Source organism: Acartia tonsa, chromosome 3 (genome assembly GCF_053477335.1).
Source record: "Acartia tonsa isolate MP-2025a chromosome 3, ASM5347733v1, whole genome shotgun sequence".
NCBI classification, from domain to species: domain Eukaryota; kingdom Metazoa; phylum Arthropoda; class Copepoda; order Calanoida; family Acartiidae; genus Acartia; species Acartia tonsa.
In genome coordinates, this window is record NC_137262.1 from 30,167,812 (window position 1) to 30,187,247 (window position 19,436).

General features: G+C 29.5%; 1 protein-coding gene across 1 annotated transcript in view; it reads left to right on the top strand.

The window, feature by feature from the left end:
- Positions 1-5,485: 5,485 nt before the first annotated feature.
- Positions 5,486-19,436, top strand: part of LOC145314830 (uncharacterized) — a 47,573-nt gene continuing 33,622 nt past the window's right edge. Inside the window, exons 1-6 of the mRNA XM_080154910.1 lie at positions 5,486-5,705; positions 9,602-9,704; positions 10,038-10,142; positions 11,627-11,685; positions 12,083-12,157; positions 18,568-18,721. Coding sequence (XP_080011036.1) covers positions 9,673-9,704; positions 10,038-10,142; positions 11,627-11,685; positions 12,083-12,157; positions 18,568-18,721 — 425 coding nt within the window. The 5' untranslated portion in view covers positions 5,486-5,705; positions 9,602-9,672. The remainder of the gene's footprint in view (positions 5,706-9,601; positions 9,705-10,037; positions 10,143-11,626; positions 11,686-12,082; positions 12,158-18,567; positions 18,722-19,436) is intronic.

The window sequence follows — 19,436 nt, forward strand, 5'->3', positions numbered from 1 at the left end:
AATTGATGACAATTTTACCCCTGTCATAATATCAACGTATATTCTACATCCATTACTATGACGTTTCTATGACAAGGGGAAAAGATTTTAATTCTGTAATTAATCCCGCCATAAACTGGAGAAAATTTTGTTTAATGTTCGGTCTCCTGCGGATTTTATGGAGAAAATAGAAAATTTATTTTGCCCTTAACTAAAAAGTTTCCCTTTCCTCTCAGACTTTGTATAAAAATACATAAATTAATAATTTTAAAATTTCAAACAAGGAAAATCATATCAAATATTAATAGCAGAGATGCATTATAATTATCTTTGAAATAAATCTTGCATAGTGGTATGCATGGTTATATGGTCAAAACACCCCAACACTTTGATAACACGACATTTGTCAAGAATTAATAAATGTGAATGGTAATGAGTTGCGCCTGCTTTGCGTCAATGCATTCCCCCTACTCCAACTTTTTATGTCGCGAACCCGACATAGCAGTAGGAACTATTTTTAACGTCATCAGAATAATAGATTGATACTTTTGAGGATGAAAGGGGTTATTTAATCAAAAGTTGTAACAAAAGTAAGTTGCTTAGGTTTGGCTTGAGATCAATCTTTTTCCACTTAAAACAATCATTTTTTTTAACCAAAACAGTTTATTTATCATATTTATTTTTCAATTTCAATTACCTGCATTTCAAATGTATAATTATTATATGACACGGGTCATTGAATGTCTATTGAGCTTGTATTTCATCAAAATTTCTCACTCAATTAAAGACAAAGTGTTTATTTAATATTGTTAATATTAGTAAAAAGCATTATATTTTACATTAAAGAATTTTCTACAAACCAAAGAAAAAGTTTTTTGGCTATAAACAAATGATAGCTATCTTTACATGCTCTTATATAAAATAGTAAGCTTTTTTATCTGTTGCTTGCAAAGGATCTCGCTAATCGCTGAACCGATATGGTACAATGAAGCTTCTTATAGGTCCAGGGTAGGTTTTAATTATTTTGGGAGAGGGTGTCTCCCACATTGATTGCCCCTAGATGCTTCTAGGTTCGTTGCTGCTAGTTTTATAAATTCCTTGCTTTGTTATCTCTAGCAAAATAAACATAAAAATGAATAGGACAGTTTTAATTACAATGGTTTGTTTCCTATCAAAACCCTCTTAAATCCTTTTAAACAATTATCAAAATCTTGTAAAATTAAAAGAAAAAAACAGCAAAACAATCATTTTTAAAAGTTTAAATTATCTCAAAAATATGACATTTAACTCTTTTGAGTGGACACCATAAATATTAGTGTATGCATTCTTGCAGTATGGAACATCAAATAAAATAAAATTATGTTCCCGCATTTCTTAGCACCAAATAAAGTGATGACAAAATATTGGCTCTAGGTATGTATAATACATATCAAGTTAATACCTTAATAAGTTTGAAGCAATTTTTTTTATTTTTCTTATAATTGGAAATTAAGCAAAACAAGGATGGAAATATATATTTGTAGTGTAACTAGTCATAATGAGTGCAGCTACTTATAAAATTATTATAACAAAGTAAGGTTATATTATAAGCGAAGTTTTACCATAATAAGACATTAACATTTTTTCTTTCAGTCAAGGGATAGTTTTAAAAAGAGTGGCAACTTTTTTAAAGTAGTAAGTTTTTTTATTGTAAAAATTTGGTCTATATATTGGTCAAGGGTTGGTTTGAGGCTATTTTAATTTTAGGTAAACGTTTAGGCATGTTTTTTGCTATTTTTCAGTCCCCTGTACCCTTTCTCTTCGAGTTTAAAAATTATATGCTAGCCGCCAGTTTAGACCACATTTTTAAGCTTTAGTCATTTGTTTTTACAACTTTTTCAAACGATTTTTTACTTATCTGTTTGATGTTAAAGAAAGGCAAAAAATAATACATAAACTTCAATTTTAATGTGTAAAACAACATTTTAATTTGTTCTCTGGTTAATTTATATATTTGTAAAGAATATATTGTAGGACAGGTGAATGCATGGGGATTCATTTTTAACAAGTGCATTTATGTACATAAGTAGCGCAGCAATAAGATAGTAACATTTAACTTTTAAGCTAAGATAAGCATAAATAAATTGTTATCTATTTACAAAAAATAATCAAAATTATGCTCTGTAAAAACACTTTTTCATTAAATAAGACATTGAAGTCAGCTATCTCTTAAAATTTAAGGGTAAACATTAATAAAATTGGACAATACAATAATTTTTAAGTATCTTTGACGGATTTGCCTAATGACTGACGACAGACATTCTCCTTTTGTAGAGTTGCATGTTACTAAAAACTTGAACTTGTAAAAATATTTAGGCCCACTAACCTTTATTTAACATATGCCCTCCTGCAAAAAAGACAATAAAATTTTATTTGCAAATATGTTAAGAAAGAAATATTACATTGCACTTTCTAGATACTTAAACTAAAACTTTTAGATAACAATTTAATATTGTGCTTTGGTCTTTTGAACTTTATCTTATTTGGACCTAAAACATAAATAAATTTAAAATTAAGATTTAGAGTTCAATATGAACCTACACAACAAAATAAACTTTAATGATAATTGAAATACAATTTAAGTTAATTAATTTTGACATCCGTGATAGGTGGATTGAAAACTACCTGCGCTCTAATTGGTTGAATGGTGTACACTTAAGCTTCTCCAATCAGAGCGCAGATAGTTTTAAATCATCCAATCACAGATGTCAAAATTAGTTAACTTAAATTGTATTTGCGCTTCTAGATAAAGAATTATACAAAAAAAATTTGTTTTAAATCCTTAAAATTTGATGCTGATTTCAAATCTACCTCTAACATTAAAATTCTTTCCATCTTATATACCTTAATGCTGGTACAGCAACATAGTGTTAAACAAGTTTTGTACTTTTAGAAATAGAATACAGACTAAATAACCTTCAATCATAACTATATCCACTTATTTAATTAAACTAAAATTCAATATGATTAACAGATACAATTAAATACAAAATATAAACAGTCTTGGGGGCAAAAACAGTCAGCACCCAACAAACTTTTTAAAAACCGTTTTTTAACGTTGTTTTAGACGTTTAAGAAAGAAGCAATGGAAAATTGTTAACGTTTAGAACATCGTTAAAAACTGTTTCAAATAATGTTTTGCCCCATGACAGGTTATACTCCACGCTAGCCTAGTTAATTAGATTTGGCCTATTAATGTAATTAATGTAAATCAATTTAGCTTTTTTTGAATTTTACTAATTCTTGCAAAATATAGACTAATTTTTTTCTATTTTTGAAGAATATAACAAGATCATTAATATTGTTAAGTAGCGCAGCGCAGCGCACAAACATAAATATATAAATGCAATTATAATGATAAACTTGCGTTGGAATGTTATTTTTTAAGCTATTTAGTCGGACTTACATTGTCAATTAACAATTTACACAAAAAATCAGATGCTTATATTATATATGCATACATGCTAGATAAAGTACGCACGGCAAATCCTAGTTATAGAGCAACTGAGCTAATAATTAATTCAGTTCAAGGTTGATTAGAGAGAGAGAGAGAGAGAAGAATAACGAAAGAGAGAAGGAGAAAGAGAGAGAGGAAGCGAGCATTTTTTCTTTTTTTTTTTGTGTATTTGTATCAATTTTATTTTTGTAGAGAAACTTAGATTTGTCCCTAAAACATAAATAAACAACGGGAAATCTAGACTTTCCCAATAAAAAAAAAAAAGTAAAAACATCAAAATTACCTGAGTTCTTTTAGATTAATAAACATATAATTCAAAAAAAATCGAATTTATGATTTTGTAGCCAATTTAAACAAAAATTACGTTTACTGTTCAAAGATATTCATGGCTTTAAAATATCTAGATAATACTAGGGACATGGGACTAGGATTATGACGAACAAGTGTTAATTTTCTCACAACCCACTTCTTTCTTATCCCCCCTCCCCCTTCTTACACAGTACCCTTTAGTTAAAGCACAAAAAATTCTATCCCAACATTACGCCATAAAAATCTCCAAATTTTCAGCAATTTCAAATAGAATTAATATGCTGAATCACGGCCTTTGGATATTATGCTGGCACTAAAAATAATTATGAAATCAAACATCATTCTAAAATCAAACGTACTTAAATTTAACATTTTATATTCTGCGTTCCAGCATTTAGAGGCTTTTTTATATTAGTTTAAATACAATCACAAGACAAATACAAAGCATTTCCTTCAAGCAAAATTCAATTTTAATGAATGTCAATCAAGTTAATTTTATATAATTTTATATTACTTTTTCTATAAGTTATATTTCTTATGTGTTATCCTATAATATAAAGTAATAAGCTTTTTTTGTCTGTAGCGAAGAATCTCGCTAATCGCTGAACTGATATGGTTTTCCTTTACAGTGAAGCTTTTTAAATGTCATAAGATGGTTTTAGGCTATTTTATTTTGTAAAAATAAGTCTAGGTATGGTTTTAGGCTATTTTACTGCTCTCCCATATCCCTTCGAATATAGAGCGCCTAGATGCCAGGGGTGCTGACGCTAGTTTTTCATATAAAATACTAGACCTTGTATTAGGCCCTGAGTGTTTGTCATTGCTTGGAAGCCTTAGCTCTTGGGTAATTATTTGTGCCTTACTCCTACTATCAATGTTATTTGAAACAAGTATTATTTCTAACATCTCTAATACTCCTCCATGACAGCACGCAAAAACCGTTCACAATTTTAAAAGTTCTAAAGCAGTACTTTTGCCAAAAGCTTCGCCGCCATGTAAAAGTTTGTTATATGTAAATATTTACACTGAGATACACATTTTCTCAAATTCAAATTTAAACTGTGACATCATAAGTATAAGATTAAGGAGTTCTTTCAATAAAGTCGAAAAGTTTTTTTTATTAAAAGTAACAGGGTGTTAGTATCTCTGTGTAAGTGTGTGTAGAGAAAGGTCTCGCAAACCGTTAAACCAATATGATTCTCCTTTAAAGTGAAGCTTTTTATAGGTCCATGGAAGGTCTTTAACTACTTTAATGAAAGGTACCTCAACCTTTCCAAGCAATCATTGGGACATAATATGGGAAAACGGACAGACTCTATGTTTAGAGCAGCTATGCTGTGATTATAAATTTTATCAGAAGAAAGATAATGGCTTATATCTACCAGGCATCCCTTAAAATGATACAGAGACAATTATTATTAGCATACAAAACTAATCCATTTTCTATAGCATATTACTCAGTTTTATACTTTGGTACTTTTCTATTTAGTTTGTATGACGCCCCCTTTCTTAGATTATAAGACAGTTAAGATTAGAAACTTCAAAAACGTCATCATAACTTCTCTAAATAGCCTCTAATAAAATCAAATTTTTAATCAAAAAGCTTTAAATGTTCGGAATTGCGAAAATTTATTTCAACCCTTGCTTTATTAAGTTTTGGTAACTTTCACTCTCACAAAATATTTTTTTTATTTCAGAATTATCACAGAAAGTCTATAAAATGTAGAAAATTGATTTGGCATTAAAGCTACAAGTTATAACATCTCATTTAGAGTGATTATTCAATTTTAGAATTATTTTTTTTATGAAAATTCAAATTATATGTTGAGCTATAAAAGCTAATTTTAATAGCATCCGGTTGTCTGTTGGATGTTAGAGGAGACAAACAAGTGAAGAATGCAGAGAATAGATCATGGATAAAGTAAGCACTTTTTTTCGATAAATATTTGTAGGTTTTTTTTCGTTTATAGTTTCGCTTTGTGTGTTAGTTCCAAAGCATTTTTTCCTATTAAAAAAAATGATTTTTGTCATAATTATGAGCATTACTGCTAATTATTATGATTCTGTATGTATGCCAAGATCTCTTAAACGGATAAACCGAAAGATTCGAAAATTTCAGAGAAAATTCCACATGAAGGTTTTAGATTATTGGGCAGATAAGAGGGGGGAGGTTGCAAGTAAATCCCTTCCACAGAAATGTTTTTTCTTCAAAATGCAAGTGGGCTAAGAATGTGCCAGTTGGCTTTTTTAACAAAAATGACATTTTCAGTGATTTATAATTACCTGTATTCAATTTGATTTTTACTTTTTATTATATTTAACATGTTTGAGAATTAAGTTACAAATAATCGGCTACTTCATTATCCAAAAATATACCAAAGTAGTTGTAAAAACATTTTATGATAAAAACAATTAAAGAAGTTTACAGTCTGTAAAAAATAAGTTGTTGATTACCATATATTTGCAAACACTAGATAAAAGAATTTAGAATATATGCTAAAATGAATCAGGTATAGGTTCAAGAATAGATATCTCTGAATAAGGTATGGTAACTTGAAGATCTAATTCAATATCATCCTAATTTAGTGAAACCAATTGTATCTCTTAGCCTAAATTGAGTAATACATTTCATTTTAAAAGATGTATTTTTATGATGCAAAATTTTTATTAATTTAGTTTGTTAATACTAAATAATTTTCCCCAACAGCAAAATAAAAAACTAAATACTTATTTTGATAATCATTAAATTATAAATGCTAATGAGAACCAAAAGTCCAAATTAAAATATATATAATAATCTTTATTTCCTATACAAAACTGATTACCCAACCTCTCCTAATTCACAGTTTTCCTATCATGTACCTAACTGAATCTACCTTCATTGTTTTACATAAAAAGATTTGACAGACCAAATAGTGCATCTCAAGGTATCTTATTGCTTCATTAATATTTAACTTTTGATATTAATTTTAATTCCTGTAATTAATTGTAATTAAATGCAGTTTTAAATTAGTAAAAAATATCGCAATTAAGAGTAGAACAAAAAAAGATAGAAATTTTCATTTTAATTAATTCTATTTGCTTCGCGTTTATGGGAGAGCTAGAAGGGTTGACTTCCCATTAGTTAGTAGAATACATGTATTTTCCTCAGGTTGAATGGTCCAACACCTGCTTCCATTGTATACAAATACTGTTAGACAGTTTACGAAATCTTACTTGACAAACATCTACTTTAGGAATGATTGCAGTAGCATGTTATATAAAGTAATAAGTTTTTTTTTGTCTGAAGGTTCTATAACTACGGAATCGAGTTACTTCTTTATTTTAAGGAAACCTCACATGGATTGTTTTTATCTTTAGATCTAAGTTTTTGGATGGTTTAGTCTATTGTATGTCCCTTCACCTACGAATACAAAACACTGAAAGGTTAAGGTGCACAGCTAGGCTATTAAATTAGTATAGGATGATATAGGGTCAGGTTATAGAGTAGCTTTGCTTCTAATAATACAATACCAGTCTTTATCATGTTTGTTGTTAGCTTCAGGGATACAGGGCGAGGACAATGGAAGATTTATCATTCTTCATCATATTAAAAAATTTAGCTTTTTCTTTCTCTTGTATTTAAAAATCTTTGAAGGAAGATTAATTTATCTACCAATTGCCCATCCCTGAACCCCTAGATAAGATATGTGTAAAATTGCTGACGGCATGAAAATAATTGAGTAGGCCTTTATGTTTACTAGGAAAAGAGACAGATATTCGGACATTTTACTTTTTATTGTAGGTGTTCTTTTTTGCAGGTGCTATCGCATAAAGTACCTTCTTAATAGCAACTTCTTTACAACTCCCCCCCCCCCTCATTATTTTGAAATTGATGGAACATGAGGGTCTGGGATTGTTTTTCGTTTATTTGTCAATAACTTTTGATCAAGTTAAATAAATTAGGTTATGTTGGCTACTGGGTAAAGGGTTTAGGGATAGGAAAAAAACTACCCCCCCCCCCTTCCCTCCTTCTTATTTTCAAATTATATTAGAGAGAGTGGGGGGTAAGAATATTACTTTTACTGGACCTACACTGCAAAGAAGAACCATAAAAGTTTTGCGGTTAGCTAGATCATTCGCTACACACACACTAAACAAGATATCTTATTACTTCTATATAAGGATACCAATAAGTATTATGGTAATTAAGGCAGTACAGTAGAGGAAAAAAACTTGAAAAGTCTGAACATTTGATGATCAATTCAATGAATATTTGTCTGTTTTCCTAATATTTACTTAGTCTCTCTTCTTGTCTATACAATGAGATTATGGATTAAGCAAAAAATACTGTAAACAAAATAAAACTTTCTTATACCAACTCAAAATGTGGTAAAAAAACTAAAACCCTTTGTATTTGTTATTATAAATGTAGTAAAAATTACATTATACGAATAAAGTTTGATTGTTAGGTATGGATTTCTGGCTGTAATTTTTGCAGAATCGCAGTTGGGTTTAATGTTGATGTAAATACCCAGCAAATTTGCTGTCAAAATAGCATGTTGAGAAAATATCACTTATGAAATACCATAATAGATATCAACTAAAAGTTATTGTGAAAAATACTTTTTTTTAAATTAAGAAATTTAAATATTTTACCTTTAATCTCTCCTGCAAATTGTTAGCTAAATGTTTACTAATATACCTTGACTTTCGGCCATCTTAATTTTACATAAAAAGGTGTCTGATTTATCTTGCTGATTTATTCAATTTACAACATTTTTTTCGTGCAAAATTTGGCCTTTGCTTGCAAAATTTGAAATCTGCATATGCCGAGTTTTGACCAGCTGTGCGACAGATTCATGCATTATTTCTAATATAAATTTATGAGACACTTTTCAATTTAGATTTTTGGATAAGAAGCTACTATATGATTTTTTTCTGTTTTAATTCTTGAAGCCTTATTTAATCTTTAGATCATTTTTATGGCATTTAGAAATGAATTGAAATTATTTTCCTTTGACAAAGTTTTATAAAAAGTTTTTTTTGCTTTTCATTGACAAATTTTTAGTTTTTATATTGCTAAATTTTTTTTCTAGCAGTACGTTTAAAAATTTCTTCTGGGACAATTGCTGAATTAAATAAATGCAGTATACTATATATACATAAACACAAGACAATACTATGCACAGTGAACATGGTGTAAAACAAAACAAACATGTATTATCATGTATTTTCTATGCAAGGACAAGGATTAGTTTCCGTAAAATCATCCTTATTTGTAATTCCATGAGTAATAGTATAGACACTTGTCTGGGTTGTTTCAAAACAACAGTTCTAGAATTTAAAATATGTATTATATTTGAACTGTTTTTAAAAGCAGAGAGTTTTTAAATTTAAAGTCGGTATCCATAAAGAATATAAATTGTTAATTGTGGCATGTCAGAATTGCCTATCAATTTCAAGTCTGCACGAGGATTACTTTAATGCTTAGGTATAGTACTGAAAGCACAGCAACTCTAAAAGCATAATTAATTTCCATACTAAATTTTGATGCATAAATGGCTTCTCAAATTTTCTTTAGAAATGGTGAAACCTAAGACAATTAGAAATAATGAACCTTTGTAACTCGAATTCCATCTAACTGTGTAATTTTATAACTGTATTTCTGAGGTTTACCTAAATCATTTAAAATAGTTTACTTGTCATACACAGCTCGTTCATAGAACATTAAAAAGTTAACCATCTATGATAACTCTTAATAAGTCAGTGGTAGATTTCATAGATATTGTTAAATTAAATAAACTATTGAGATTTTTAATAATAATTTTTTTTTAGAATGATGAGTGCAAGAATGTAACAGTGCTACAATATTTGATGAATTACTCCTGGGGTATAAATCTTAAGCCATGGCTGATGATAAGGCGGTTAAAACTCAAAGGTAAAATTACTTTATTTTCATCTTTTTATGGTAAGTTTTCATTCTTTGAACATTTAAGTAAATATACGTTTAATTTTTCAAGTAGGGCTTTAAAACCGAAAAAATATCCAATGGATTACAACCTGTTCTCAGCCATACTGAAAAATCATGTATAGCATTGATTGATAGACAATTTTCCTCGAATATTAAAATAAAAATGATAAATTTAGTCTTAGAGTTTCTTTTATTTCAATAAACACTGAAAGCTGTCTATAAAAACGATGGGATAAATAACTATTATCTGATTCCATTCCCAGTATGAAACACCACTTTTTATGACATCTTTTTGTTCAGATCTGGTTCTGAGGAGGGTGGGGAGAGTACAGGATGCTCCTTTGCTAAATTCAAAGCATATGTCAAACTTTTCTGTGCTCATCTCTTCTCACATGTTGGTCTTAGGTAAGCTATGGTGCTTTTCCTTAATGCATCCAGCGATCACAGAAACCCATCTTCTCTTAATTTAAATATATAAATATGGTTGATTTTTAATTCGGGAAGCCCTAACACTGCGGGGCCTATACCAGCTGTTTCCTAACTCTGAAGGACTACCCTTTACCCAATATAACCTAACCTAACCCAGTCTAAAGTAACATTCAAACACGAAAAACTACTCTTCCCCTTTTAATTAGAAATATAATGTGAGTGGGGGGGGGGGGGGAGGTCTCTATGCTTCATCATTAATTTCGTGAAAAAATAAATCGATAAAAGATTTATTTCTTTTACGTTGATTCAGTCAATAAATTTTGAAAACAATTTATGTAAAGTCATAAAAGAAAATCAAGGTTACTCCATAATAAATTAAATTCTCTCAAATACTTGAATCTTAATACAAAATATGAGAGATGCATTTTAAACAACAAAAAATATGCCTAAATGGCGATAAAAGTGTTAACTTTTTTCAACTTTTCATTTCAATGTTTCTTTTAAGAAAATTTAGTGTCTAAAAATGCACGGCCAAACGAAAACGCACATAAAAATAAATTCATTGCTCGTTTTTTTTCTGATTGAAGGAAGATTGTTGCAATGTACCTGAAAATGAATGCTAAAAATTGTCTAAACAAGGTCAATTATGCCCATAAAACACAGCAATTATAAATTTATAATACAAAAAAGTTAAATTATTTTTTTGCAGTTTTTTAGATCGTAAAACAATAGTTTTAAATTTATGAAAGGTCTAGTTTGGTAATAATTCCTAGAGCCCCAAAGAAATAGTAGATAGGGCCCTGCACAGTTAAAGCCATCCTCAGGTGCTAGACATATGTATTATTTTCAGGACTGAAAATTGAGAGAAGAAAAATGGGGGAGGGTCAGTGTTTCATTTGTAGTTTTGAGTTTTTATATTAATTTTTTTTGTTTTCTTAATTTCTGTCAAACATTTAAGGTCAACTCTTTGTCAATCTGGGCCCCTGTTATTGATACAAAAATTAACAAATTCAGAGCAATATAGACTGACAGACAAAGCAAATTACAAAACAGAAATGCTATTTAAAATAAAATTTGTAAATGTGTTGTTTCATCGATGCGTGAGTGGAATGGAGACATTATGAAAAACTTTAAATAAAAAGAATATTTACCTTTTTACTTTTTTCTGGTTCAATTACTAAAAATAGTTTTTTTCTTAAAGATTGACAATAATTATAGGGCAGCAATAATAAGTTTAAACATTGCTTATTAATAGTAATTTTAAAGTTAATTCTATAGTGTTAAAAACATAATATTACGTAATTAGCAAATTAGGTCATTCAAATTATTTCATTCAAGATATTTAGAAATCTATAATTATTTTAGCCAGCCAACATTCGTACAGACATATCAACCAAGTTAAAGAGTAGCTTCGTTACTAAACGCATTAATTATGCTTAAAATAAATTTATATTTTTTAGTGGAATTGTAGTTTTATATTCAATCATGGGGGCATTTGTATTCTCTTATTTGGAGCAAGGTAACTTTTATGATTTTTAATTTTAATTTGTATTGCCAAATTAACGTCCATTTCAAACATTTTTTACCTTTTTAACAACAAATTTGAAATTTTAAGTGATATGATAATCCGATTGATCTGATTTTTGGAATACTGATTCCTAGGACAACAAAGTACAATGTTATAAGCGATATAATCAAGTACTTATCATGTAAGTATGTCCTTAAACATTATCAGGTATTTAAGCAGTTTTTTAACAAATTTACTTACAATTTTGTTTCGACTGTTATAAATTTATATTCTGATGTTTCAGGTCTAACACTCTATAGGTGTTAATATTCTTTCGTCCTACCGTTTCAGAGCTTCGCTTTTATTGATGTTGTCATACTTGTTATTTTATATGATTTCTACTTTGTAGAGAATGAAATGGCTACTCGTGTAAAAGTTGGCTCAAACAGAAAAGAAACCCTTGATCTCCTCTATAATATAACAGGTAATGCAAATCAATATCAAAATCCTTATAATAAAGTAATGAATGTCTGTTTGTTTGTATGTACCGAAGGATCTTGCAAATGCTGAACCACTTTGGTTCTCCTTTATAGGATAGCTTCTCATGGGAAGGTTTATAACTATGTTGGGGGAGGGTACCACTACCCTCCCCAGAGAAATCACCCCTAGAAAAAAATTACCTCCCCCCTCCCAAAAAAATATAACCCTAAATTTTTAAAAACTAAAATAGGGGAGGGTGACAGTCAACCCCTTCCCCCCACAAAAAGTAAATTCCCACAAAATATTTTTACTTTTTCATTTTAGATCTAAAATCTAGTGAAAAATATAGTTTTAGGAATTTATTTGAGTTGAAGATTTTGAAATTTTAGGTTTAGCTTTTTTAAGGTTTTAAAAATAGAGCGTATTATTTTGAAAATCAGTGAAGAAATAATTTGTCAAATGTTGTTTTAAAGTCTAGGTGCTCTTTATTACATTTATAAGGTAGAAGGTAAAAAAAAGTCATTTACTAAGTATATTTGCGATTACTTTTATTTAATGAAATCTTCCAATTTTTAACATTTACAAAACAGCCTGCTTTATTGCATCAAGATCCATGACAGATCTATATAGGAAATAAACGTCTATAAATGAGCTCGAGTCTTCCAATGGTAAAGTGTTTAAATCTCATAGGGCTCCAATAATCCTCATTAAACTCTCATTGACCAAAGCCATAGAACCTTTATTCTATTTGTTTATGGAATGAATTAAGTTTTTTACTTCATGTAGATATTTGAATTACATTGAAGTATTTAATCCTTATTTCATAAATAAAAAATATTCGTTCATAATAGAGTAAATCTAAGAAAACTGTATTTTAAAAGAATTCGATTGTGGCGACACTTCCTTTGTGTTAAAATTTTAAAACTAAAATTTTAATCATATTAACCCTTTGGTGATGGTAATGTGAAAAAAATATAATTAAAAAAATCTTTTTAAAATCATTTAAATTAATAAATATTTACTTCTTTCTTTTAGATAGTAATGGCGGGGGAGGAAAATAGATTTATTGAGAAATAGATAATAGATTTGTGCTTATAGAAAACTAGCCAATAGCGATATAGTTATATTGAGCCAACTCTAGTTTTTTAATATTGTAACTCCTATTCATCTCATATTTGTGGGTTATGACTATTAAGTGGGCTTGCATATATATATGTGTGTGTATATAAATATAAAGAGTCTTTCAAGAGAAATGGACTTTTTTTAAAACAATAAATACAAAAATTCACTAATACAAATTAAAAAATCCTTCAAACTGTCCACAACCATATAAAATTTTTTATTCATCCATTAAACATGTCGGAAGTTCGGAAAAAACCGATCTAATGAACCTATTACTGACGAGCAAGAAATCTGGATTATCCTAGAATATGAATGAAAATATTTTAAAATTAAAACTCTACACACCATATATCCTAAAGCGAAGTTCAAGGTGCCTTTCAAAACACTTTCAGTATAGCTTTGAAGAAAAATTGGACAAATCGAATGGGTGTGACTGCTAGTTTGTAATGAAAAAGGCATTTTTTAATATTTAAGACAAAAATGTTATATTACATGCTTTCCAAATATATAAGCCATTTTATATAATTGCTGTTTTTCTTTGCAAAATTAACGTTAAAAGATCAATTCCTCTTGAAAGACCCTGTATATTAAATTAAATATTCAAATTTAACAACTGCACTGTACTTTAAGTACTCTTTATTTTAACAAGGATGACAACATCCATAAAAGCGAAGCTCTGAAACGATATGACAGACGATATAGCTTTTGTTGAGTGTCAGAACTGAATATACAAAATATGAAAATAAAAGGTTTGACAAAATTACACGTAAATTTGTTGCAAAACTTGTTAAATACAGAATTCTGTTTAAGGACATACTGACATTTTTAATACTTGATTATAGAGATGCTTCGCTCATAATATTGTACCTTATTGTAATAGGAATCAGTAATCAAAAAATCAGATCGATCGGATGATTTTATCACATAAAAAATTGTTATTAAAAAAGTACAAAAATCAACATGTTTAAAATGGACGTACGGACATTCTGGTAACGATTATAGAGTTGCTACGCTTTCTAAGTCGTACCTAGCTACTACAGGAATCACCATGCAAAGTTTGAAATCGATAGGACAATTTTAACATGCCTAAATTAACCAATAAAAGCTAACTATCTCGGACGGACGTACGGACCGACCCTAATTATAGAAAAGCTTCGCTTTTAAAAAATTTTAGGGATAATACCATGAAATTTGCATTAATTTAAAGTAATATTTTATTTCAATTAAAATAATGTTTAAAAATTTGTCTAGGGGGAAAGGAAATAGTTGAATTTTATATTACCACTAGCGGCTTCGCCCCTAGCCTCTAGGGGCTTTGCCCCAAGAGGTGATAAAAAAATTAAGGCGAAATTCGTAAAAAATTAATATTTATTGTTTTTAGTAAGAGAATGTTGCTATTCTTTCATTCAAAATAAATGCTGGAATAAAAAATATTTTTGAACAAAGGACCAAGGAAATCTTCTGCAAAAAAAAAAAAAAGAAAAAAAAAAATGGGGGGGGGGATTTTTTTGTTTTTTGGGGGGGTTGGGGGTGTCCCACCCCCCAAGAAAATAGCTTAAAACCACCACAGGACCAATAGGTATATACCCTGAAGAGTAGAATCCGATCGGTTCAGTGGTTACCGAGATCTTAAGGGACAGACAGACAGACGGACGGACAGACGGACGGACAGACGGTCAGACGGACAGACGGACAGACAGACATCGTCCTACTTTGTATTATAGATTGAATTTTAATATCATGGGAGGAAATAGAATTTTTATCATTTTATACGTGAGATGTTAAATCCGCAATTGATCATATAGGTGATGACGGGTAATAAAAATCTGAAAATTGAAATGACGCAAATGTCGCAAATTCTGACGCAATTCTGAACGCAATTCTCACGTTTATCTAAAAATGCAACTTATAATAATAGCTATTAAAACAATTTTCAAGCCTAACTTTTATCTTATTAGGATAACAATTAAAAAAGAAAAATATTTTTACCATATGAAATTCGTGATCAAAAACCTAATTGAAAAAAATGGAAGACATAGCTTTTATTTTAAGAAAGACTAGGGGCAACGGACGCCCCCAAGAAGCCTCTAGGTGTTCTTAAGGTGGGAGGGGGATAAGTCAACCGCCCTTCTACTTTTTAACTGAGTTTTAATAAGAAATATTCAGAAAAAAATTTGGGGGTGTGATTTTAAATTGGGAGGGTAGAGATACGCTCTCCCAAAATAGTTAAAAACCTTCCCTGTACCTAAAAAAAAGCTTAATTGCAAAGGAAAACCAAACAGATGTCATTTTTTAACAATTTTATAAAAAAAAACATTGGCGCACTTGTATAAACACCTTATCGCTATCAAGTTTTGGAATAGATAATCCAGAAAAATCCAGTTCAAAGGGGAATGCATAAAGAGATGGGGCGAATCGAACCGAAAATAGTTATGATGGACATCTTCCTTCATCATATAGGTATTACATTTTTTTTACAAAATTCTGTTCGATTATGATTTTTTCAAAGAAGGTGTATCAACTTTTTTTTTTATAGCTAGCCGGTTCTTTTAGTAAGTAGTAGATGTAAATTTTTTCATAGAATTCAGATATGCAATCGGTTTTTTTGTAGACCTCTTATTTTTAAAGTAATTCAAGTTTTTTAAAAAAATAATTAAGTCGGTTTTAAGGTACTAAAACTCAACAAAATAAAAGAAGAAAATGGCCAGTAAGAACAAAAATAGTAAGATCTTTAATTTGACACCTTACTTTTAAAATTCTGTTGAGTAATTATTGAAAAAATCTATTTTTTTAACCTCGGTTTAATAAAAACTTTAGACCTAATTATTTTCTCAAACAGACATAAAAAACATGGGTTCATATATACCTTTAGAATCAGAAAAATATTACGAATCCATTGTAAGCAAAATTGAAAAAAAGTAAAAAAATAAAAAATTAAAAAAATGGCCAATTGTATTTTTTGTTCTGGCAACACTATCGTCTTCCCTTTTTTACCCCCTCTTTACCCCCTCTATACCCCCTTCCCATTTTTATACTCAATTCAAAAGTTAAGACGTTGCCTGTACAATATAATATGATATTTTCATATAATTCCTTTTATTGTAGTTTATATACTATATTGTAAACTTTTTTTTTCAATTTTGCTTACAATGGATTCGTAATATTTTTCTGATTCTAAAGGTATATATGAACCCATATTTTTTTACTTGTAAAATGATAAAATTGAGTTCAAAGTTTTTATTCTCGTGGGTCTAAAAAATCGATTTTTTCAATAATTACCTAACAGAATTGAAAAAGTAAGGTGTCAAATTAAAGATCTTACTATTTTTGTTCATAATGGCCATTTTCTTTCTTTTTTTTGTTGCATTTTAGTACCTTAAAATCGACTTAATTTTTTTTTAAAAAATTTAAATTACTTAAAAAATAAGAGGTCTACAAAAAAAACCGATTGCATATCTGAATTCTATGAAAAATTTTACATCTACTACTTACTAAAAGGACCGGCTAGCTATAAAAAAAAAAGTTGATACAACTTCTTTATACATAAGACGCTACTCTGATTTTGCTGCTGAAAAAGTACATTAATTTTAATAGTTATCGTAAATAGATTTATATTTTTGGAAGTTGCAATTCTTGTATGTAAATGTAGAGAACAAATTTTGTCGCATTGAGAGAGAGAGATGACCCTGCCGTAAGATTCATAGATAAAATATAAAAAAAACATGTTAGAGGCAGAGTTGGAGCCTTGAACATAATAAAAACAAATAACAAATCTTAAGATCTTAAGGTACAAAAAAATACTAAAACTGATACAACCTAACTGTTCTACAATTAGTATAGAATAATCTAAAGGTTTCTTTAAACTGTACTTTGCTACAAATATTCTGTATTGTTCTTTTCAGTTCATTACACTGTCTAAGAAAGTTTCTGTGTAAACAGGAACATATTTCTTCATAAGTAGCAAAGCAACAACAAGCTAAGTCGTGCATTTACAGATGAAAAAATGAATTAGATATAGACACAATTATAGAAGGTATAGTTAATAAATCACTGAATATGATATTATGATTATTAAAGTTATTAAATTTCATTTCAATGAAATAACATTTATTTTCTTTTATTATCTCTTAGAAGGACTTATAGACTTACCAAATTTATTGAGAAGTTGCGCTTCAAATTACTGATTAGCCTGCATGTTGAGAAATATTTAGTTAACCCAGTAATTAGTAAACATTTATATTCACTATTTAAAGTATTTGCAAACATCTTGCAGACACAAGATTCGGGGATAAGTAAGTATATGATAATTTCATGGAGTTAAAAAGTCTGATACTTCTCAGTTATTTATTGAAATATATTTTGGTAAACATGGCAAACTCTTCAGTCTAAATGACATAAATCATATTAATTTAATTTACACATTAAAAGACAAGTAACAATAAAGAAATTTGTTTGTTTCTTTATTACTTTAGGTCAGATTAGGTTATATTAAGTACCGAGTAGCCCCGTATGGTTAGGTCCCCCTTTATAAATTGCTTGAAATGTTTACAAAAAATAATTAAAAAGGAGGCCGTTCCACTTCAATCACTTTGGATTCTCCCCTCCTCCTCTTCCAACCAACATCTAGAATGCTTGTTACTGTTTCGCATCTAATTTACAAAATCTTTGCTCCACAAAATCTTGTTACTCTTTCAGCTCATTTTTAGAAAAGTAACAATTTATAATGTAACAATCTATAATGTAAAATAAAGGGAATTAGAAGATAATTCGGGTATAGTCCCTTTCGTAACATCACACCTTATGGGGCGATTCTTCGTATTTTCACATTAGCTTTTCTCCTATTTCTATCCCTTGCGGGGGGGCTCTAACCCTGCGGGGCCAATTACCTAACCCTGTGGGGCAATCACCTAACCCAATATAACCTAACCTAAAATAAAATAACCTATAAAAAGCCATTTTAAAAATACGACGAATCGCCCCTTGAGGGGCGATGTTACGAAAGGGACTATTCCCGATGCTTTTTTCAAAATTCTCCCTTTTGCAGATTAGAATTATTGTAGTTATTGAAAGTTTGTATAACCTAAACAGTATTAAATAAAGTTACTAATTTTTCAAAGCCAACAAATGAATGTTGTAAAAAACTTACACGCACTTTAACGTTGAAAAGATACGCGTGGGATCAACCCCTCCCCCCATATGATTAAATTAAGAATACTTTCCCTTTTTTTCCCTTCCTGTAAAACCCTGTGCACGCCTCTGGTTAAAATTGAGAACAATATAAATCTTTCCTAGAACCACTTCGGATAAAATTGATAGAACAGTCCATACGAATCGAGGAGCTGGAGGAGAGACTGGAAACTATGACTCAAGAGAAGAGAAAATGTCAAAAACTGAGGAGGAACGAGGAGAAATTTCTTGAATCTGTGATTGAACAATGCAAAGGAAAGTTATTTACTTGATAAATATCGCTGAAATAATTCAAACTAGTACTGTTTTTAAAAAAAGAGCTTATATAATAACAAAAGTTTGACCATTTGAGTAGTAATTATTTGATTTTATGTAATTTTACTTGATAAAAAAGTTTCATGTTCTACAACTTATCCCCTTTCAAAAATGAAAAAAAATCAGATAATCTTTATACTTCAATCCTCCCCCCCCCCCTCTACATTGTCAAATAAAAAAAACACAATTTTGCAATAAACTGTCAAGATAAATGTTTTTTTTCACATTGGGATTGTTTCTATACTGATCTTCTCTCTTTTTAATTCTGTAGTTGTTTTGAAGATCTTATGTATAGAAAAAGAATAATTTTTCTCGTATTCATTCGAATCCGGTGGATAGGAACCGGTTCTCATCCATACGAAAAAACTATGTCTAGCATCGTATTATAAACCGCTTTCTACGAATATAGAAATGTACAATCATAAGATTAAAACCAGTTTTTTAGCCCCGAGGTGCCGAAGGCGGAAAGCGGTTTATGATACGATGAAAGAAATAACTATTAACACTTAAATATTGAAGTAAATACTCAACTCCAGGTGATAATGTGCCTCTGAAGGAGCGGAAATGTTACTCGCACTGTAGCCAGAGTAACCTGGAGGAGGCCATATGCAAACATTTCTGCCAAGATAAACATCCACCATGTCTCTACTGGCACTCGG